General features: G+C 47.3%; 1 protein-coding gene across 8 annotated transcripts in view; it reads left to right on the top strand.

The window, feature by feature from the left end:
* The window catches only part of AFF2 (AF4/FMR2 family member 2), a 444,617-nt gene that overhangs the window by 414,833 nt on the left and 5,738 nt on the right, over positions 1–24,046 (top strand). For all 8 annotated transcript variants that reach the window (XM_034648984.1, XM_034648986.1, XM_034648985.1 and 5 more), the window contains 7 exons: positions 4,364–4,665; positions 5,200–5,263; positions 8,306–8,442; positions 12,715–12,786; positions 13,142–13,235; positions 15,648–15,700; positions 20,695–20,885. In XM_034648984.1, coding sequence (XP_034504875.1) covers positions 4,364–4,665; positions 5,200–5,263; positions 8,306–8,442; positions 12,715–12,786; positions 13,142–13,235; positions 15,648–15,700; positions 20,695–20,885 — 913 coding nt within the window. The remainder of the gene's footprint in view (positions 1–4,363; positions 4,666–5,199; positions 5,264–8,305; positions 8,443–12,714; positions 12,787–13,141; positions 13,236–15,647; positions 15,701–20,694; positions 20,886–24,046) is intronic.

Consider the following 24,046-nt stretch of genomic DNA (forward strand, 5'->3'; position numbering starts at 1 on the left):
TGAATTTTTCATTCCAGTCTTACTTCTCCAAACAGATTATTATGCAGAGACTCAGGGCTTTGGACCTCCTTTGGTCCAATACTTTCGTATCTTGGCAGCGGGGACACACAAAATACTGATTAGGCACGTGGCGTAGGCAATGATCATTGAATGAATGAAAGAACCAATGGATGGGGTGGGATTGCCCAAGGTCACCAGATTGGGGCTGGAACTCCCAGTTGTATCCTCCCACCACCTGGCTTAGCAGGTGTAAAATAGTGTTTAAAATAGTGACTCAAAAGGATGGAATTTAAAAGGTGAATCTGTTGCTAAAAACCACACAATTGTGTTTCTAAACTCAACTAAAGGATTATCCAGCCCTTTGCATTTTCAGCATCGCTGCTCCATTAGCATAGAAAATTGAGACTTTGTATCACTTTTCGCATCCACACGGTCTTTCCAGCTATCTCAGGTATAGGTACCTGAAGCACAGAAGCCACAAGCAAAGTGTCCCCAGTGAATATTAATGACAAATGCACCTGCTTTTCCATGTAAATGCATGTATATTCAGATGTAGCATCCATATGCATCTAGTCTCCTTTAAGTGTAACGTAAAAGAGCAAATATGGGAAAATCAATGAGCTTTCAAATGTCTTGATGCCAGCCTGGTGGGCTGTGAACCAAATGTGCCCATTTACCACTCCATGGGAAGCCACAAGGCCTCTGAGCTTGAAGGACTCCAACGTGGAGTCCCCCATCATCTGAGATGACTGGCACGGCACGTGGATCTAGGCAAATTTCATCGCTGGTAGAGAGAAATTGTGCTATTGTAAAATAGTCATTCTCCATATGAAATTGTGTGTGCGCGCACGCATGCGCCCACATATTTGCATTCACATTTAAAAATGCTGACCTTGTTAGAAATTAAACCATCTATTCTAAACAGTAATTATACTATCGATCCCATTTTTCATACTGAATGTAATTAATATGGTAAACTCCAACTGGTGCTCTTTTCTGTTGGGAGCTTTGGGAGGGCGTACGCCAGACCTAGGCAATTCTCTTCGTACGCTGCCTTGTTGTATATTGGCACAAAGAATTGGGTGCTTAATACAGTTGTGATCATGACCATGGTAATGCTTACAAGAATCTGCGAAGTCATTTCTACAAGAGCTAAAAGCTGCTAGGCAAGCCTGATAAATATGGTTCCATCTGCACCTAGAAACGGAGTGTCCTCCTTAAGGAAATCACTGGAGTCTCCCATGAGAGGCTCCCATGGCTGACTACCCATTGCCCCTTCTTTGGCCATTCCTTCTTTTCATAAATGGCTTGAAAGCTGGAAGGCGAGTACATTCTTGCCCTAGCCTGGGAGTTAAGAGGCTTGGTGCATGGTGCTAAAACTGCAACACGTTTTCTGTGGCCTTGGGCAAATTAGGAAACCACTCTGAGACCATAAAATGAGTGGATTTGACTAGATGATCTGTAAGGCTTCTTCTAGCTCCCGAAGTGTTTTCCAATCCTGTGCTCTCAGGGTTCTGTATTCCACTTTTGCATGGTCTTGTTTATTGATTCAGTGGATGGCTGAGCGTGGACAAAGGACATGTTTATGTACTTGCATGATCATGGCTTAATGCAGCCATTTGAGGCCAGATGTGCCAGGACTGACATCAGTGCCATGTGCACAGTGGATGAGGTGCTCCAGAGTCCTTGTCACGTATCTTGACCATAGAGACGAGTGGGTCCGTCTTGGGCTGACTCCACGGTTTGGTCTGGGCCATCTGGCTTTAGCAGTAGAAACGTGGAGCTGGCTTAGGAGTTTTAGAAGGCTTCAATGTTTTTATGTGTTTGGGTTGAATAAAATCCATGATGATTTGTCAACTATTTTCTCCCTGTGCATCGTAACAATTGTTAGATGGGTAGCCTCTCACCACATTTCTCTCAGTGAGCTCTTGGTGGTAAGAAGTTTTGATAATCACAAGATCCAGGATCAAGGGAAAGACAGACTTGCATGGACATAAGAATTGTTCACATTTGGCCTCTATTTTTAAACTGACCGTTTTGACTAAGGCAGGTATGAGTGCACGCAGTCAGCAAATTACTGGGAGCACGAGGCTGTGGGGCAGGGGCTGGGGTGGGGTAGCGATGTCAGAATCAGAGATGGCGCCAATGTTCAAAGAGTTCTCAGTGTCAGGTAAGCAATGAGGCATGTGCTCAAAGAACAACTATAAAATGGCTGGTGATCGGTGTCATAGAGAGGGATTGAGACAGACTTCAGATCTCTGAAGGGACCAAGGAGGATTAAAGCACTTCTGGGGGTAGACATAAGGCAGTTTTCCTGGAGGAGAAGGTATCTGTTGAGCTGGGCCTTAATAGGTGAGGACACTTTAGAAATGAAGGGAGGTGGTTAAACAAAATGTAATCTGTCCATACAATGGAATATTCTTTAGCCTTAAAAGGGAAGGACATTCTGACATGTGCTACAATGTGAATGAACCTTGAGGACTTGCTGCTGAGTGAAAGAAGCCAGTCGTATGTATTTTACCACAGTTTTTTAAAATTAAAAAGTAGAGCAAATTATCACAAGGTGAAAAAGGAAAAGTATTGAAGGGAAGGTTCTTTCAACTCCAAGACTCCACGTGAACCAAAGCAGGAGAGTGAAGAAGGCAGGATATGTTCAGTCTGGGGGAAGGTCCGTGAGAATGAGTAGTGGGAGATCAAGTGGAAAGCTGAAGCCAGATCAGGAAGGACTTCACAGGCCAGCAAAGGAGTTCAGCCTTGGGTTGGCATTTGGATGCAAGGCAGTGAGATGCATGGAGGTTTCTGTAAGAAGCTCTGGCTGGCCGGCGGCAGGTTGAGAATGGCCTGGAAAAGCTGGCTCCGAGGTCGGGGGTCCAGCCAGGAGGCTGATGGTCTGGGTCAGAAGCCACGAGGGCCCACGCTTGGAGGCTTCAGAGGAAGAAGGGACAGATTTGAGAAATGGTGGGGAGATGCAATGAATAGGACTTTGTAATGGATTGGATAAGGGTAATGGAAAGGAAGAAATTAAAGATGAAATAGAGCAGTGAAATTCACTTTATTTTGAAGCTCTTTTCAAAAGAGTTTTAGGATCATTATCATTTTGAAATGAGAGAATTTACAGCACTTTAATATGTAAAGCTGATTAAAGCAGAGCAGCTCAGATGGAAGGCAAGGTGGGGGTACGCCGGTGCCCATGCTCCCAGCCCAGGGATGACCATAGTGCCCTTGCTGCCATGGAGAAATCCAGCCTTGGGGACAGGGACGGCCGTCCCACCATTAACAGAGGGAACTGGTTTGGTTATGGATTTGGTTTCAGGGCAATTTGAGGGACTCATGGGCTATCTTGGTGGTAATGCTCCACAGATGACCACCGCACGTCCGGAGCTTTAGAGAGAGGGTAAGATTGAGGTTTCCATTTGGCAGTGATCTGTGTATTGTCAAATCTGCCCCACCACATACAGGTCAGGCAAGAGGAGACCTGAGGAAAGACCCTTGGGAGACACCAGCCTTAGAGAGATACCAGCTCAGGCAAGCATGGTCAGAGGCAGAACGGTCAGGATCATGCCACCGCTGCCAGGTGGGGGGGCAGAGTCTACCGCGGTCTCATGGCACACACCGTCACAGAAGTACCAATCTTGCCACCTACTTTCTTCGGCTGGATTCCACTCTTTCCATGGCAATGACAGTTCAGAGTGAAACCCAGAAGTCTCTTGTCCGTTTGGTTTTTGATCTGGTCAAAATGAGCTTTCACCACCCCAAGTCTTCAAAATGAGGAGCATTCACCTGACGTTCACTTAGCCAGACATCAGTCGAGGCCTCAACGAACAAAAGGCAGCTTCAGCCTTGGCCCCAGGATGTGAGGCCTGGCTTGCTGCACTGGATGATGGTAGTTTGCAGAGTGACTGGAGTACCTTATTTACCCTAGTGAAAGTTTCTGGGCTGTTCCCTTATCAGAAATATACATATCAGGGTCACCTCTCTTTCTCGTTCTCCCTCTCTCTCCCTCCCCCCACAATGGTCACTCTTGCTTGGTCTTCATTCCCCTTCCTCCTCTCTCTCTTTCTCTCCCTTCCCCCTTCCTCCCCTCCCCACCCACATCTCCAAGGAGATCTGGATTGATCTGCAGGTGGCTGTCTTGATGGGATAATGGAGCTTATGTAATCACAGCCCTTGACTAGCTCAGTGGGTGGTACCATCATAGAACAAAGACCCTGGTGATCTACCCAGGGTCATCTGTTTTTCTCAAGCTGTGTGCATTGTTTTCTTTCTCTTACCTTGTTTCCTACTGTGCTGGACCTTCAAAGTATGTATGAAAAGACATTCTAAGAGGCCAGACCTTATGGCAGCTCTTTGTCCTTTTTCCCAGGATGGAGACACTCCAAAAAAGACAGCCTCTGCCACCATCACGGTTACCAACACGGCTATTGCCACTGCCACTGTCACTGCTACTGCCATTGTCACTGCCACTGTCACGGCCACCGCGACCGCCACTGCCACAGCCACAGCCACTACCACAACCACTACCACAACCATCTCCACCATCACCTCTACCATCACTACTGGCCTCATGGACAGCAGTCACCTGGAGATGGCATCCTGGGCGGCCCTGCCCCTTCTGTCCAGCAGCACCACCAGTGTCCGGAGACCCAAGCTCACTTTTGACGACTCGTATGTTGTCCCCAGATCATCGCGGACATGGTGTGGGAGCGGTGCACGGGGGTGGGTGCAGGCAGGATGGCTTTTATAGCACCATGCACATGCCACCCAAAGTAAGACCTCAGTGGCAGCCCCTCTTCCCCACGCACCCCCTGTCTGCACCGAGAAATGTCTTTGGCTCATTTTAATCATGGAACTCTGGTACCATTTCCAAAGACAGGTGCTTAATTCTAGGTTGCTTTGGCCCCCTTTCTTATCCGCGTCCTCCAGTTGAACAGTATGCTAGCAGCAGTTAGGTCCGTTGGGGTCCGTGGAACGTTTGGACAATGGAGGGGTTGGGTTATTGATCCCAACGGGCCATGACACACTTCACTTTGCACTTCCGGGCTCATAGCAAGGTTGGTAATTCTCGCACAGTAGCGTTCACCTGCCCTTTCGAAAGCATTGTATTGGAATGGATTTAGAGCAAAAGCATTTGTGGCTCTTCAGTCTTTCAGTGAAACGATGAAACTTTGGTTGCTGAAAGAGCCCGTTTTGTCTCTTTAGGGTTCACAATGCTGATTATTACATGCAGGAAGCTAAGAAGCTGAAGCACAAAGCTGACGCACTGGTAGGTTTTTCCCTCGCGTGGCTTTCCTCTCAGGAAGGGATCACACTAAGAAGTCCCTTTGCGAGTGAGCCCAACCTCCTCCCTGCTCTGCTGCCGTAGGCCGCCCGGGGCTGCTTCGTTCCTTACACCAGCATTCCCAAGTTCTTGGCAGTGTGCTGCCCTGCCCTCGTTCATGCTCTCACTCTTCTCTCCCTTGCCCTAACTTCCGAATGCCATGTACTATTGTTGGCTTTTGAGTGAATTCGAGATGACTTTTGAAACTGCCCTGGAGAAAGTGGGAGCTCCCACTGGTTCCAGTAAATCAGGACTGGTGTGGGCAGAGAGAAGGTTGTTGAGAGCTGGTCAAGTGGCCTCAAAAAATGGCTTTGGGAAACCCACGTACATGGAAAAACAGCATGCTGCACTGATTACATGTTTCTAACTGAGGCCCACAATGAGGCTAGGACCCTACACAGAGAAAAGAAGTTCTGTCATCCGGGGTTCCACGGACGCACGGCCCTGCAGCCTCCGAGGGTCTTGGCCACCTAGACCAACGATGAGCTCAGCACGTTGAGTGGTCTTGATTGCTCCTCCTAACAGGGTCTCAACCACATGTTACAGTTACTCGGGGAGCTGCTTTAAAATAAACCCGATGCCCAGGCCTCACCCCAGACAGGTGGAATCTGAGACAGGGACCCAGGTATGGGTATTAACACTCCCCACTGCCCCCAGAGAAGAGCAGTGCCTCAATTCAGGGTCCTCACCTTTGACTGAACCCCAGCACAGTTAGAGGTATCAGTTCAACTCCATTATGTTAAAAAAAAAAAAAACAGCATCCTCCATCACGGTAGTGTGTACGTCTGGGACTTAGCTGGCCCACGGTGTTGGACAGTGGCGGGGCTGTACTAGCATGCCACAGCAGCCCTTGCACCATGACCTGTGTCACCCTCAACTGCGTCTGCTGCTTCCCTTGCTGTCCTTTGCTCAGGTACTGTCTGCGGCTAACCTTCCTGTGGTGGGAGCTGTCCTTCGAAAGCTATTGTCCCCTGCTCCCGCAAACATAACTGACGGGGCAGGCTAGTGCCTGCTCCACTGGAGATGCTGGGGAGACTGTGCCCGTGAGCATCGCATGCACAGCCAGAGATTTGGAAGGCAGTGCTGCAGGCTTGGAGGCCAGTGGCTTGCTCTGCATGTCCTCAACTCTGCAGCACCACAGAAGGGCTCTGGAGTTGACCCTTCGAAATCAGGGCAAGGGAGCATATAAACGTCCCCTTGACAAGCTGGTCCGCGGGCTCATGGAGTGAGGCACCCTATAGGAGAGATTTGGAAGAACTGAGAAAAATCAGAGCCACAGAGATACGTACATAGGATTAACAGCCAATATCACTCTGTACCTTCCAAAGTCCTGTCCATGTGTACCCGCAAATCCCTTTTGGTCTAAGCCATTTAGAAAATGCATTTTCATTTGGGGAGATGCCATCCCCCCACGGGGGCAAAAATCAGTTTGAGGAGGGGTAAAATTAAAAAGTCAGACATTGCAATGATGCGTGACCCTCTAGGCCACAGGACATGAAGAGATGCTGAGTATATTTTTGGTCTTTATATTTTGGTGGAGGTGTGTGAAAAAAATATCTCAAATAGCTCCCCCAGTGGCCAGGGCAGAGGTGGTGATGATGGAAACAAAGGTTGAGAAGCACTCATTTAGAGGAAGATATCTTTGCTAGGCTTATGTCTGTGCCAGAGTTGGAAGGCCCCCTGTAGTTCGAGCCCCTCGTTTTATGGGTGGGAAAACCGAGGCCCAGGGTCTGACCTGACCTGACCAGTTGGCACTATGGCCACGTAATCTTCTCTCTGGACTTCAGTTTCCACTTTTGGAAGAGAGGTTTGGTCTGGGAGATCTTTAAGAAGCCTTCCATCTATGGCTTTGTGAACGAAAAGTCACTCTGAAAAATCCGAATGCAAAGATTAATTTCCCCACAAGAGAGTCAGTCAGAGCCAGATTACCTAAGGAGATGATTGTGTGAGGCATGAGAAGGAGATAGTTTGCATACACACACGTAGATTTTGATAAAACCACTTGGCATTTGGTTGAAACCAATATTCTCCCACAGCAGCTTACAGTGAGGGAAGTGCAGAATTCCTGCAGTTTATGAAAGCTGCAGAACATTTATTGTGACGAGAGTCATTTATAACAGCGGTTCTGTAGGACCTGTAACTCATCATTTTATGGTTGTACTTAATCCTTTGCTAGAGACAGCTACTCTGCCATTTTGAGAATTGAAACCTTCACAGCTGCAAGAAAATATTTTGATAAAAGGTATACAAGAAAATTAAAATAGCTGAATCTGCATTATATTGTTTCTTTTTACATAAAATTCTGTATTAGTGGAATTCTTACATCCAGCTATCAAAAACTGAAAACATTAAATACTGTTATAAAAGACTCACTATAAAAGTGTCATATATAATATTCATTACACATAAAAAAGAAATCAGTATGTCTAAGTCAGTTTAATCGTGACCATTATCAGGGCTAAAACCTTTTGCAATAAAATTTTACTAAACTAAAATATTCAGTAGTGCTATATTTTTTGGCTTTTTGACACACTATTTCAGACCATCATTTACAATGAAAGTGATGTGATTATTGTCAACAGTCACACGGAAGCTTCACATTTTTCATGACAATAGCATCGATTTGTTACTCTTCCCCTGGGGGTGGGGTTGATGTGCGTGGGAAGACTGTACACGAAGTTGTCCGTGAGGCTTAGGAAAAGCGAGTTCTGTCCATAGGACATTACGGTGCCCAGTCTAGTCAATTCAGCGAATAGAAACTAGTCAAGGCACTGATTGGCATTCTGCTCTACCAAAAAATAATCACAACAGCAACAGGACCACAAACACATGAGAATACCACCACCACCCGCAATACCGTGGCTGCATTTTTCTCTTCTGTAGCAGCCTCGGTATCATGACGATAGAACCTTAAATTGCTGTGTCACTGTCTTTATTTGAGGGAGAAAAGAGGCAATATCGTGTTGACGAGTCATCTTCCTGTTTCAGTTTGAGAAATTTGGCAAAGCCGTGAATTATGCCGATGCAGCCCTGTCCTTCACCGAATGCGGCAATGCGATGGAACGCGACCCTCTGGAAGCCAAGTCTCCGTATACCATGTACTCCGAGACCGTGGAGCTCCTCAGGTTAATGGCCTTTCTGCAGCCGTCTTCCTAAGCTCATTTCAGTCGTAATTAGAAGCTACTATGTTTTTTTAAAAATATCATTTCCTCCTACTAATGGTTTGTCCTACGCATCTTCTTCTTAGAAGTCATCATAATTAGTTCTTGCCATTTTATTAATGTCATGGAAAATTTATAATTGATGGACACTGCTTTTATAAATTATCCCCTTCAGAGGTTATAATGTGAGTGTTATAATTTGCAATATTCATAAAATTAAAATGGAAACGTAGTGGGTGGAAGTAAAGTATAATAATTTCACCATTTGCCATTGACACTTGTCTTTTCAAAGTGCAGTTTTATAATTCAAGGAAGGTGGCGCTATGGAGATTTCTGTTATAAACCATGTTTTCTCAGAGTTTCCGCCTCGGTTATTAAAAAGGAGGGGCCGCTGTTCTGACACAAAGTTGGCGTTGAGGGCCGCAGGTGTGCAGTGAGCTTCCCCTGTGTCTGTAATTTCAGGGAAACAGACAAGGTGGTGAGAGGGGGAGGGGTAAAGATCAGAGGATGAGACTAGGAGCCGTATATTAACTGCACAGATTGTTGGTCTCATTTGCATTTGAAATGAAATTTCCTGGCCTGACGTTGGTCTTGGTGGAGTAGAATTTGTGAGTAATCAGAAAAATTCCTGGAAGCAGGGGAAAGAGAAGAAATGCCCACTGTTGTATTTTCCAGTAATGTGCAGATATTTGTAAAATAATTGAATCCACCTCTGAAGAGTGGAAGAGCACCATCATTTGCTGGATGGACTAAATAATTGCTTTTGTTTGAGTGAGCAGTTCCTCACCTGATAGGTCCTTTCTATCCTGGTCACCTCTGGCTCGATTAATTGATAATGCCAGGCATAGTTTTTACTATGTTGCCTGTGTCTGTATAAAGTGTTACAAATCCGAGGCCCTTGTAATTAAACCTTCAGACAAACATTGGACACATTTAGCATGCATATTTTCCCAGCAAAGCCTTCCAAAAGATCAAAAGAATGCAAAGTATTATAAAGGGGGGGGGGGGAACTGTGCTTGCATAGAATCAGAAGAGGAAGTTAAAGCCACAAAAGTAGGGGGATTATGAGGAAAGCAGCCTCACTTTGCCAGGCCAGGCAGCCACCTTTGGCTTTCCTCTGTTCACAGAAGCATATAAAGTATCTATCTCTCAGACTTACTTTATGCTCTGTGAAAGCCACCAGCGCCATTCTGTAGCTTTTAACGGGAAATTGATTTCTCAGTGTATTGGAGGCTGCCAGTGATTTTCAAAGATGCACAAGATGAAAATTCTGGCAAAAATTAAAAATTGAGGGGCAGCATTAGTGTACGAACACAGAAAATTCATGTTCTCCATCCATCCAAACATGCAAACTTTTAAAAAAGGCACTTTTTAAATTAATAAGAAAACAGAAAAATTCTAATACCTAGTGTTAATACACACATGCTCGCAAAATAATGGTGACCTAGGCCTCACCTTTGCTGGTGGTGGGAATGGAAATTGATCATTGTAAATTGAGGGCAATTTGGCATTGTGGAGGAAAACCTTTACAAATGAGCATTCATGTCTTTTCAGCCAGTAATTCAACTTCTGGAAATGTGAATTTCCTGTACTGAAGAAAATAATTGTAAGAGTAGAGCGAGTTATCTGTATGGCGTTCAGTTTGGCATATATTATAGCACACAATTAGAAGCAAACCAAATCATCAATCATAGAAGAGTAAGTAATTACACTGTAGTACACTCAACAGAGTTCTTTGCAGCCAGTGAATCGTGGCAATGATGGAGACTATGTAGTTGCAGAATTACATGCACGCTACATTTCCGACCACGAAAAGCATGTTTCTGCCTGTGGACCAAGCCGGAAGGCAAAGGAGATCAGAGCTGCAGTAGGGTGAGATGATGGGTGTTTCCCATCTCTGTATTTTTTTTTTCTTCTTCATTTCCTTTTAGAAAAACACAAGCTCTCTTAAAGATACAAAAGCAGAGCATCATATTTTGTTTCTGGTAAAAATGCAATGTGAGCTTTTGAGTAACATTTATTCCCATTAGAAAACACCTCTTTTTCCATAATTATTTACTGTGGAGAATATATGACATTCACTTTAGAGTTAGTAGTTTGAGACTTTATCTTGAGTTAATTGTAGATTCCCGTGCAATTGTAAGGAATGATCGGGAAAGTTCCTATTGCTCCGCACCCAGTTTCCCCCAACAGTATCACAAACAGGACAGTGCCATTGATAAAATTCATGGACTTTATTCAGAGCTTTACATGCACCCCTTTGTGTGCCCTCTCTCTATATGTACATTTTTTGCATTTTCTGTAAAGCGTGTGTGGAGATATATATATATATATTTGAGACAATTTCAGTTCGAAATAAAATGGGCTAAAGCAACTAGGTCTTCTGGTCCATTGAAACAACTAAAGTTCTATGCTCCACTCACTTCAAAAGTGGTTGCAATTAGAGGGTGGCTGTAATATGAACACAGTTTTTAATGGCATAATATGGTGGTGGAGAGATTTTTACTACTCTCTGACAGTATGCTGGCCACAGAGAGAGCCCAGTTTTCTTCAAGTTATTATAGTGGCTCTAAGCCCTGGGAATCTGCAGTCAAAATGTATTTGCACAAACAAGTGGGGCATCGCAATGACTTGACATTTCAGTGATCCAACTGTCAAAGACAGTTTGATTTATTACATAATAAAAATCCTTTTCCTTCATATGGCAACAACAGAAGGGACCCACATCAAGTGCACAGGTCCTTTTGCTGGACAGTGTTCCCTCAACAGAAGTGGAGCCATAACCAGGAGGGGGGTGCCTGGTCTTGGGGGGGGGACAAGCCCCGGGGCACCAGTGTTCTGGGGAGGCTGTTGAAAATGGGGAGTCCATGGTGCAGGCTCTCCATCAGCTTCTCATAAATGAGAACAAGGCCAGGCTGCCTGCACATTCCAACTTCCTTCTGCAGCGCTGAGCTCCATTACTTACTCCCCCACAGGTACCTATGAAATTGCATTAAAGCTCAGACAATGATTTTATGCAATTAATTGATTTTCAAGAGTCTAAATGCCCAGAATGGGATGTGCTCAGCTAGAAGAAAAAAAAAATGAGAACTGCTCAACCTTTGATCACCCCAGTGTGGAACAGTAACAATTAAAGAGAATGGAAAGACAAAATATACAAGCACCATAAATTAAGGGCGATTAGACCTTCAAATGCTGTGAAATTGACCTTCCTCTTAAAAAAACAAAACCACTTTCTATAGGAATATATTCAAAACCTGAGCCATTAGAAAAGACCTTTTTAACTGTGTGATTGTGGGCTCCCCGTGCCCATGTCAGACATAGTTGTGTATTATTTACCTCGTCTGTCATAAACTCGATGGAGACTGACACCTGTGGCCGACTCTCACTGCAAACCAGTAATGCGCGTTAGCTAGAGCTGTCCTAGAGACAGTCTTTTGCCAGCATGGGGTTTTTTTTGGGGGGGGGGGTTAAGATTGTATTTAACTTCCAATTAGTTAACACAGTGTTCTCTTAGGTTAGGGTGTAGGATGTAGTGATTCAGCACTTCACACATCGCCTGCGCTCATCACAAGTGTGCTCCTTAATCCCCACCACCTGTTCCCCCCGGGCCCCGCCCCCCTCCCCTCTGGTCACCATCGGTATGTTCTGGAGAGTTAAGAGTCTGTTTCTTAATTTGTCTCTTTTTTTCTCTCTTCGATTGTTTGTTTTGTTTCTTAAATTCCACATATGAGGGAAATCCTGCGGTATTTGTCTTCCTCTGAGTGACTTCACTCAGCATGATACGCTCTAGCTCCAGCCTCACTAGCTGACCTCTCCAGGGCTGACTTTTTTTTTTTTTAAGATTTTTTATTAATTTATTCGACAGAGATAGAGACAGCCAGCGAGAGAGGGAACACAAGCAGGGGGAGTGGGAGAGGAAGAAGCAGGCTCATAGCAGAAGAGCCTGATGTGCGGCTTGATCCCGTAATGCAGGGATCACACCCTGAGCCAAAGGCAGAGGCTTAACCGCTGTGCCACCCAGGCGCCCCCAGGGCTGACTTCTGTACGTCACTGTTGGATCATCACTTTGCACGTGTTTCCGGGAAAGCGTGCTCCTGCCCACGTGGCCTACTGTGTCCTCCCACGCAGAGCAAATGGGGCACTAAGGCATTCGGGCCATGGGAATAGCAATGACTTCTGGACTTTCGGAGGGGTCACATGGATGGCACTTGAGCTTGTCCTTTCTCTTCGAAGGTATGCGATGAGACTGAAGAACTTTGCAAGCCCCTTGGCTTCGGACGGGGACAAAAAGCTGGCCGTATTATGGTAAGTCTCCTGGAGGCTGCGAAGAAGCAGCTGAAATGTCACAGAAGGATTTGAGAACTCCAGATCGACTTAAGCTGCTCACCCCAGATCATTATTCTTGTTTTCCATTAAACTATTAAAGGATAACTAATGGATTTCTTCAGTCGCTGACTAAACATTTACTCTCCTAATTTATACCCTTATCAAGATGGGATTTTAATGCTCACCCCTTCTCTTTGAGAAATGTTTCTTGTTTTACTTCTGTTCCTCAGGAACCATGGGGGAGGGGGCGCACACTGTGAATCAGCATTTCCTTGCCAGGGTGTAGCTCTCCCAGAGCGCGGGCATTAACATAACCCTCTCCTCCTCGCCCCAGCTACAGATGTTTATCACTTCTCTACTTGCGCATGTTCAAGCTGAAGAAGGACCATGCTATGAAGTACTCCAGATCACTGATGGAATATTTTAAGGTAATCCTTACTTTGTATAATTTATAAGTACCAGGTGAATACAATCACTAATGAGACGTGGCAAGCATGTTATTAAATGTCAAGGTTGTTGCTGCCACGGGCTTCATCTTCGTCATCCCAGCCGCCATGGCCCTCCCTCCTCTCCCTCCTCCGGGGCTCAGCAGAGAACTCAGGTTTGGTTTGATTCCAGGAACAGAAGGTGCAGTAGCACAACCCCTTGATTGTCTTCTGGACTGACCAAATGGCCCTTGGTATCTTCCCGGTTGCAGTCAGGGGAATGACACCTTCTTTCCCCCCCTGCATGGTGGGGACCTACCAGGGGACACAGACTGTGACTGTGGCTGTGGCCAGTCTCCTGTGAAGGGAGCAGCCAGTCCAGAAATTTCTCAACAGTGGGGGAAGTCACTGCGGGCACCCTGGGTCCTGGGGGGATAGCCATTCCCATAGGAGCCCTTCGGCCATGGGCAGTGTCGGGGTATGGTGGTTGCCCTCTAAAACAACTGATCGAAAAATAAATTAAAAAAATAAAACAAAATACACTACAATAAAACAACTGATTGCTCTGCTTACCAAAAAAACTAGCATACAAACAACAAACAAACAAACAAATAAATCCGTGGTCTAGGCAACTGGAGATTTTAATTGGCAAACAAGAAAGGAAAGAAAGAAAGAAAGAAAGAAAGGAAGGAAAGAAAGAAAGAAAGAAAGAAAGAGAGAGAGAAAGAAAGAAAGAAATTTCAACTGTAAAAAGAATGCCAAAATTTGGGAACAGGCTTGATGGTCATGATTTAGATTTGAGAAGGCTCAAGGCTCCTGTTGGTCAGGTCTTAAAGGAAAAGGATGATTATTTATTATTATTATTATTATTATTATTATTATTATTATCATTTCTGCCAAGTGCTTGAGACTGCTTGGCTGAATTGCACCAAAGCAGTTGTCTGAAATGAATCAAACCATGACCCTTGCATTGGTCTCCCGAACGCCGTGAGCGGCAGTGCACAGCTGCATGAGGACGCCGACTGGGTTGGGAAAAAGAGCACGTTCGCCAGCTCTTCGCGGTGTGGCCACGATGCCATAAAGCTGGTGCTCCTGTCGGTGACGTGTCAAATGCTGTCAAATACAACAGCTGCCCATCCCCCGCTATGTCAACGGTCCCCACCTATGTTGTAGAAAGGCAGTTCTCGAACCTGAGTGGGCATCTGGATGCCCTGGAGAGCTCGTGAACCCCGAGTCCTGGGTCCCACCCCCAAGTCTGGTACTGGAGGTCTGGGACAGGGCCCGAGAGCTGGCGCGCGTAAGGAGTTTCCAGGCGCTGCGGCTGCTGCTGGTCTTGTGCTTATGCTTTGAGGGCCACAGCTCTAGTATGTGTCCTCTTTGGCCTGTTCTTTGTGGCTTTCAGGGCGCTGCAAAAATGCCAAACAGATGTTAAGTAACTCACTTTTCTGGCAGCGTGCTGAGCTGCTTTTAGATTAAAAACTGGGGTTTGCAGAATGCTCTTAGGTATGGGGCTCTGGGCTCCCAAGAAGTGTTGCCTGCTCACTGGGCTCCTGAAAATGCCTGGCTCTCCCTAGCACCCCACTTGTAAACGGACCTGGGCCCGAACCCAACAGGCAGGGAAGGAGCATAACCTTGGTCTTTGCAGTTGAAAAAGCCACCCTGAGTCAGGCTCATTGCCCCGGGGGGGTCCTGGTCCTGTGCACTTTGGGCTCTGACCTGGTGACGTCATTATGGTGAGCTGGACCACTGTCCTAATGTGGTGGTGCTGAGTGCTCCCCAAGGGTGTGCCCCCCCCAAATGCAGGAGGCCAAATTTTGAACCAGCCCAGTTCCATTCATGAGGGTCCCAGAATCCTTAGCGGTCCATGGCAATGCAGCCCTGGACCAGTTGCATTGCTAAACAGGGATTTGCTTGTAAAGATAGCAAATCAAGGTGATTCATGACCAAACAAACCACAAGACACTGCTCAGTCCTGGCACATTCCTGGAACGTCAGAAATTACAGCCCACGTTGCATCCCAGGGAAAAAGTTTGCCGTGGGAGCTAAAGGTGAAAAGCTTGCCAGTATTCTGAAGAGCTTGTTTTGCAGAATAAATTTCAGATGAGGATAATTAAGCCACTTCTTGGAGAACTGAGTCTGATTTCACTGGGCCTTTTAGTATATAAGATCTTTCATCAAGTGACTTGCATGGTCCTGATTGGAGCCCGCTAATTATCCTACCCAGCTATTTTCATCGAGTGTGCGTCGTGGTGTGCTGACGTGCACTTACATCCCAGCTCTGCTAACGGAACAGGAGGCATCCCGAAATGCTGCAATCAATATTAATGTACTCGAAATCACACTTCCATCTGTTTCTGAATTAATAAAACACAAAATAGATGTCCTTATTTCCCTCTCTCTCTCTCTCTCTTTTAGCAAAATGCTTCAAAAGTCGCTCAGATACCATCTCCCTGGGTAGGCAATGGAAAGTAAGTATCTCATGAAAATTGCTTTTTCAGAAACTCAGGTATTTAAGAGACCCCAAATATTTTGTATTGACAACTCAGGAGCGAAGGTCAATTCTGAGACTACAGTAATTTTTGTGCACACGAAATTCTGGTCAGGTTTCAGCTAATGGCAGGACAGAAAAGTTTAACATGATGCGATTCCAGATTTCTTTAACTATTTGATCTTTAAGCCAAATTATGGCCATAAAAATATCTGTTAATGAGATGGCAAGCACCATGCCATTTCAAGGGAGGCAGGGCAAAGTTAACTCCACGGCAGTGATTTTTCAATGATTCACTCGGTAATGAAAGACCAATGAAATATTCATTGATACATAGTAAGTGCCGTTTAATAAAACCGAAGGCATAATAGTGTTGAGAATGTGAAGGCACTTAGTCAGCCAATTATCTGAGCCTTCATGGTGATTTTTATATTAATACTAAAACACCCTGACCTAAAATACGTAAAAGCATACACTCTACTTCTGATCTAAGGCTCGGTGGACTTCCCCACTCCCTCCACCACAGCTGGAGGAAGCATGTCCCCCTGGTCCTGAGGCTGTCAGAAGCTCCCAGGGGGGCTCAGGGCAGGGTGGGGCCAGGCTGGGAGCGGGGCTCAGGGGCCGCTCCCCCGCACCGGGCATGTTTCTCCAGCTGTAAAAGGAAAGGGCTGGACCCCTTGGCATCTGAGGCCCTTGTGGTGAGATGTTCCTGCTAAGGGGGAGATTTAGAAGCCCAATTCCGTCTGGGCCGCGAACTGCTGTGCACCTGCCCTTCCCTGCTTGAGCTTCGGTGTGCCCTCTGATTCCGTCCCTCCCTCACCGCCCCAGGCCCACTTGCCACCACCAGTGGGAAGGGAAACTCCATGACTGCGGACCCAGGCTTTGGCAAAGAGCTGCTTTTTCCATTTCTCATCATTTCAAAATTCTTGTGTCTCTGGTCCATAGGCTTTCTTCCAGAGTATTAGAGTCTCCTCTGCCACTTTACAAATATCTACAAAGCAGTGGGACAAGAGCTCTACTTTGAGATCATAAAAACATTCAGGGTGAGGAAGCAGATCCATTAAAACCTCAGTATTAACTCAATTACTGTACTGAAAGGAAGTACCGTTTACATTGTTGATTAAGTCTTACTTTTCTATTGATGAACAAAAGCAGAAGAATGCTTCTCTCTGGAAGCTGAGAAAATAAAAATAACCATTGAAAGGCCCAGAGAAAGCTATTTTCTCTGAGCACAGAGTAGAGCAAGGGCAAATTCAGGTAAGCAACCATTAAAGGATTTCTGGGATTTTTTTTTTTTCTTTTAATTCTGAAACGAAAGAACTCGAACACATCCTAAGCCTGTAAAGTCACATTAAAAGCCTCCTGAAAGGATGTTTTAGGCAGCTTCTGTGTGAAGAAAGCACACTCCCTTTGGTAGGCCAGAGAGCTTTTGAATGAAGCAACTCCAAATGGTCACCCAGGGGTTACCTCCCATTCGTTCAGCAAACACTTTCGGTGCATTTCCATACGAGGGGCTGGGGGCACAGCTGAATCACACAGTCCAGTGGAGGGAGGTGACAGATGTGCAACGTTCTATGGAAGCCCAAGAGAAGATGAGCTTGGGCCTCCCTAGATGGTCAGGGAGGGCATCTTCTATGCAAGCGAGACCATAGCCTGCTGTCCCCAACACTCGAGGGTGGCCGGCATCACACAGGGCTCCAAAGGGCACCTTCCAGAAGCAGCAACCCCTGACCATGAGAGCTTGGGGAGAAAATTGTGAAGAATCAGTTGGAAAAAGGAGAACAACAATCTGCTTAGTACCGAGCAGGGATTGGCAAACTTCTTCTGAGGCTTCGAGATAACATCTGAGCACCGTGCTTGGCACACGGTAACACACACCACTTGAGCTGGAGAGCGTACACTGCCCCCCAACCTAGAACTCCCACAGCTCCTGGTGTATACTTCCCCTTGGGCACTTATTCTAGCTTGTCAGAAACTCATGGGTCTGCTCCCCTACTAGAACGTTCGCTCTTCCCAATCAGGGGCCGTTCATTCTTTCATTTGCTACCTATTTGCTGAGTGTGGACTATGGATAAGACACTTTGCCAGGCACTTGATAGACACACCCCCACCCTTATGCTCTACCTTGTTCTCCCGCCCTCTACAGAGCCTCTTCTATGTAGTGGATACTAAATAATAACAGAGGGATGGTTGGAAAACCGTCCATTCATTTATTTAACTAACATTCATTAAGTACATAGTATGTGCACCAGGTACTGTCCTAGATGCTGGGTATAGACAGAGACAGAAATCCCTGCCCTCCTCGAGGTCACATTCTGTTGGCGAGAAACAGCAAAAATTATGGGGTTTGCTAAATGGTGGTAAAGGTCATAGAACAAATGGAAACCAGGAAGGGGGATAGAAAGCTCAGCTGGGGATCGTGTGGGGAGCAGGACACCCATCTTGAATTGGGGACGTTAGAGAAGGGTGGTGGAGAGCAGTCCATGTTGATACCTGGGGGAAGCGCATTCCAAACAGACGGACAGCCACCACCTTCCGAAGTGGGGCATGCCTAATGAGTCTGACAAACCGCAAGGGGCGAGTGCGGCCGAGAGGAGGATTGGACCAGTGTGCTAATGGTGACAGCGGTGGGAAGTGTGTGCCCACGTGTGCATCCTCATTTGCATGTGCCATGAAGGTATGAAGAGAAAGACAAGATCTACAAGTAGACCCACAGAAAGAAAACAGGACAAGGAACCCCAAGCTGTGTGGAGAGCCAAGTGGGAGTTGGAGGCCCCCCAAGATGAGCGCCGCATCGCACCCTTGTAGCCAGAGTCACAGTTCCTTAGGCGGGTTGGAATTCTTTCATCAGTACAATGTGGCCTGCAGATACACTCATTGGGAGGTCACTCCTAGAGCCTCGTGTAAGATCCACCCCATGCCCTAGCTCCCCTGGCCCCCACTATTGATTATTTACAAGAAAGTAGGCAGTAAGAGGCAAAGAAAGCCTTTCAATGAGCACTTCGGTGTCATAAACTAAAAAGGCCTTTTCAAGATATACAGAGTAAACAGAGGTGATGTGTTTCCCCTTGTGACTTCAGACATGATTGGAAATCACTGAATCCAACCTTTTCTTCCAGTCAAGGAAAGGCTCAGCAAGGGGAAGGGACGTGCCCAGGAGCACACAGCAATTTAGGGCAGGGCCAGAGTTAGAATTCAGGTCTCCCAGCACGACATGGTTCCCCTTTCAACATTTAAGACACCTGACAGCTTTTTGATTTTTCTCTAGCAATTACAAATGAGGACATACTCTTTTCTTGCCTTAAATTGGCATCTAAGAGTTAATGACCACTACTCGGAGAAAAGAAAATAGCATTTGCAAGCAACCACAAGAAAGAAATCCAGCTTTCACTGCCTGGTTTGTTGTGTTTTGTGTTTTGGGTCGCTTTTTTTTTTTTTTGTCATTAGTTAACCCTTCTGTGCTTTGGCTCCTTAGCTTGGACATCTATCTCCCCACTCCACCCCCGCCTTGAGAATAAATCTTTCCATCGAGAAGTCTCTCAGAAATTATAAACAGAGCAAGAAAACCTTCACACCCTCTCACAGACAAATGCAGAGCGAGTGTGAGGATCCCCTTTTCCCCTCATACTAGAACATACCAGAAGATACACTCTGTTTCCGGAAATGCACCAAAGCTCTCACAGGGCCTGGCACAGGCCGCGTGAGTCTCGAGGCAAGCATATCCGTTTGAGTCGCTCCTGAATTGAGTTAGCAGTACTCCAGCCATCACCCCAAATCCTGTGTGCACGGTGCCCATGAGGGAGCACATCGGCTCTGTGAGCACGGGTCGGCTCTGAGGAACACAGCCACCCTGGAAATCTTGAGTTGCCAGCAGCCACAGCTGGGAATAGTGAGGGGGGTGAGCGGCTGCCTTGATGATCTGCGGGGTGTGTCTGGAGGAGTGAGGAGGAGTCCCGTAACAAAGTGGCGCATTGGGGCCCCACTGGGCAGCCGTTCGAAGTCTCGCTGAAGGAGGATAGGAAGGCTGGGGGTGTGTCAGGCCTTGCTCACGTGCACGGGAAGCTGCCTCCCCCCTCCCTGCTATGTGCGACTGCAGGGGGCTCCTTGTTGCTGGCGTTAAAGAATTGAACCAAAATCTGTATCCAGACCTTGGTTCTGCCCAGAGTGGGACCCACAGAGACTTCTGTTCATAAACGGTCAGCAGTCAGCCAGTTCTGTCGCATGTCTTCGAGAATCTTAGAGAGACATTCCGAATCTTACTTTTTCTGGCCTCCCTAATACTGCTCCTTGGGGGACTTTCAAGAATTGCACTTTGTTTATTGTGGGGACTGCATCTGGAGCAAATTGTCGTTGTGGTTTCCACAAAACACTTTGATAATAGCCCAGTATTGCACATCAAGCCTTTCCTGGCTGCCAGTAACCATTCTGGCTGCAGGTAGAGAAATCATCACAGCTCTGAGCCGTTCCGTTCTCTGAAACATCACAATACTCGTGATAAATTTTCAAAATAAGAGCTATCTGTGTGGATAGACTGAACGTGAGAGGAAGAGTCACGCAGCTCTCTCTGCTGTCTTAAAACGAAAGAAGCAGTATGGATGGAATCACCAGGGGTTGTCAGAGGCAGTGAGACACCAGTGTCAACTGAGTTAGGAAAGGAGAAGCCTGGCTCATTCTAGAGCCCGACCCCACAGCCCTGTGTGGCCTGGTCAGACAAGGCCGGAATGCAGTGATAATAAGTAAGCTCTTTCTACTCTGGGGCCTCTGGAGAAAACTAACGTGTTGGCAGAAGGATGTCCTACAGGACTTCCCCTGAGAGCAAGCTTTGCCGCGCTTGGCCTTCAGACATGCTCACCACGCTAGACCTCAGGAGGCAGTGACATTCTCGTGAGGTCTCAGCATGGGGGGGAGGCCTAGAAGGCCGGGGTCACTCTTTGCAGCCAGCCTCACCAGGCCTGTCTCTTCCCCTTCCCCCAGGAACACTCCATCCCCGGTGTCTCTCAACAACGTCTCTCCCATCAACGCAGTGGGCAGCTGTAACAATGGCCCGGTGACCATCCCCCAGCGCATTCACCACATGGCCGCCAGCCATGTCAACATCACCAGCAACGTGCTACGGGGCTACGAACACTGGGACATGGCCGACAAACTGACAAGAGAGAACAAAGGTATGCTCACCTGCTCCACCCACGTTCATGGAACACGAAGCGCTTGAGTTTCCCGTGGTGGCCTTATCCTTCTGTCTCTCTGATTTCCAGGGTGTAGAGGAGGAAAGAGGGGGTTCACTCAGGGCGGACACAGCGACCAGGTTTTTTGCTGGGAGAGTGAACAAGGCCTGGGATTTTTTTTTTCTCCTTCAAATGCTTAAATTAATCTGAACTGTGATGTGTTGGAAAATGACCGTTTCATATTTCCACTCGATGGTAAGGATTGGCCCTGAGAAACAGAGGCAAAGGAAAAAAGAATGATTTGCAAATGAATTAACATCCCATTGGCCTCTGTTGTCCACTTTCATCTTTGGGGGGTTCGTGTTGTTTTCTCTTGTTTTGGAGAGGTGGGGTTGAACTGAAGGCCTGCTACTTTCATTACAGCCGTGGGCGCCATTGAGCACGTGGCAACACGGCTCGTGTTCAGAAGCAAAGGCCAAAGCTCAGAGGGTGTTTTTCCCACCCTGATGGCTGGGGTGAAGGAGTGGGGTCCTGTTCGTGGGAACACAGGGGGTTTGCTGCAGAACAAATGCAGGCAGGACCCTGCTTCACCGGAGAGTGAGTCAGTGCTCCCTGGCAGCTCCTGCCACCATCTGTGACCCTGGCCGTGGCCTAGCTTCACAGGGAAGCCTCACTGTCCTGATGAGGGTGGGGCGCACAGACGGGCTACACTCGCCCCGGCGCGCTCGGCTTGCCTGGTTCTGGCATGGCAGTCATACACAGTCGTGGTGGGGCCCAGCATGGGCCTTCGGGAATCAGCTAGCAAAGGGCTGCCCGGCAGTTTAGACCAGCGGGACTGTCTGGCCTGGAACCGGGACGCATGCGTGCCCTGCAGCCCGGGGGCTGCTGCTGGGCCTTGAGGTGGTGCAGGGCACATGGAGTCGTGGGTGTGGGTGCCGCGAGGTCCCGAGCAGCCACGGGGCTTCCCGGGAAGTGGGTTGGGGCTGCGGGCCACGTACAAGCAGATGGGGGTTCTGTGCCTTTGACCGAAACCAACTTCCTGGCCCCCTGACCCGAGCCTTCTCCCAAGCGCCAGCGTCCTCACAGCCCTGGCGGCTCCCCTTTCCTTCCTGCTCTGGGGCGGTTCTCTCTAGCGCCTGCCTACCGATCGGGATCTGGGCACGGACTTCCCCTTGCTTCTCCCTACTCCCCATGACTCCTGCGGGGCTGCGTGTGTGGAAAGACAGCCCCACCGAGGTAGGAAGGGTGCAGATTCTGAAGCCTGAGCGTTTAAGTTGGAATCCTGCTTGGGTCAGGCGGTGCTGGGCAACCTCAGGCAAGTTGCTTAAATCTCTGAGCTGCTTCCTAGCTTCCATTTCTGTGATAGACAGAATAACGTCTGGAGCCGCTAGCATAAAATAGCAGGTTCGAGGTAGAAAGGCGGCAAATATTTGTTCTCTTACTCCATGCTATTATGAATCTCTGTAACTCCAAGATTCTGTGGCCATCAGAGCACATTCCATAATCTGAGACTTCAAGTGACTCACAGCCCGGCTATAAATTTACACTGACCCCTGGGACTATTCGCACGTATCGGTTACACCGGTTAACTGGAAAGAAATTGGGCCACAATTTCTACGTACCAGATACTGTACTATTTGCCCTATCGTTTGCTGCCTCATTTGTCCCTGTTTTGTAGATAAGTGAGGCAAGGTTAAGAAACTCACCCTTGACATCATAGCTCCTAACATTGGACACAGGAATTGAATCTAGAACTGCGTGATTCCAGAAGCTGAACTCTAAACCACTGGGCTACACTGCCCATCTAGAGAGCGAGATTAGTAAGAGGTCCTCAGAGATCTTCGGTGAGCTCCTGCCCTCACTTACCTGAGTGATGGGCATTTCTTCACTTCTCTACTTCTCTAAGCTTCTGAAAATCCAAAGACAACTGGTCCAGATGGCCAGGCCCATCCAAAAGTTCTAGAATTGCAAGTGAAAGCATAGGCACCTTAAGACTTGCATGTCTACCTCCACTCTTCTCTCTTACTTTGTGTTGGTAATTGGAGGGCCGTTCAATATTTATGGATTTCCATCATAATTGCATCCATTCTCAAAATCTGTTCAAGTAGTTCCTTCTAAATTAACCGCAGAACTTTCCAGGAGCAATGTGGTGGCTGTGCTGATATTGAAGGGAAATGGAGCTAATCTTATCCTTAGCCCATTGTGTCAGGAGTTGTTAAGCTCCCTGCCTAATAGTGAATCAGAAACTCTGCTTAGAGTCAGAGAGCCTGCCCCCATCTGTCTTGTCCACATAGAGATGGGGGACCAAGGAACTTCCCATTGGGTTGGTACTCTGCATCCCACTGGGGACAACCATGTCCTTGCATCCCCCCGCCCCGCTCCGTGCCTGCCACCCGTGCAGCTGCGGATGGCTTCTGGCAGAGAGTCTGGTGCTAAAATTGGCCAAAGCGGGTGATGCCGCCCCCCTGGCCTGTGCTCTAGAAGCTCTGTTCCCTACCTCCCCAGCTGCTTACTCAAAGCTGCTATTAAAATGGTGACCTGGGGGGCGCCTGGGGGGCTCAACTGGTTAAGTGTCTGCCTTCAGCTCGGGTCATGATCCCAAGGACCTGAGATCGAGTCCCGCTTGGGGCTCCCTGCTCAGACAGGAGCCTGCTTTTCCTTCTGCCCCTCCCCCCTGCTCGTGATCTCTCCCTCTCTCTCTCATGCTCTCTCTCTCAAATAAGTAAGTAAAGTCTTTAAAATCTTTAAGTAAGTGAAATCTTTAAAAAAATAAAATTTAAATTTAAAAAATTTAAAAAATTTTTAAAGCTGGCGACCTGGGTATCTAGTTCGGAATGCCCCAGCAGGCCATGCACAGAACACCCAGGGAGCAACCTGGCTCACGTGTGGCTCACGTTCATTCCGCAGGGACTTGGTCCTTTCGCATTCCCCTTAATATTGGGTTACATAAGAAAGTATTTCAGATGCCAAAAATAATTTAGTCCTTTACCGGCAGAAATTACTTTAATACATAGTACAGGTTTAAAAGTATCACATAATCAAATGAAGTCGATACCTAGAGAAGGAGCCCATATGTTATGCATAACGGGAAGAAGCAGTGCACTGTTGAGTGAAATACCATCCGCTGGCCAATCAAGCGCCTGCAGCCTCCTGTCCCCTTG

The sequence above is a fragment of the Ailuropoda melanoleuca genome, chromosome X (genome assembly GCF_002007445.2).
Source record: "Ailuropoda melanoleuca isolate Jingjing chromosome X, ASM200744v2, whole genome shotgun sequence".
Taxonomy (NCBI): Eukaryota; Metazoa; Chordata; class Mammalia; order Carnivora; family Ursidae; genus Ailuropoda; species Ailuropoda melanoleuca.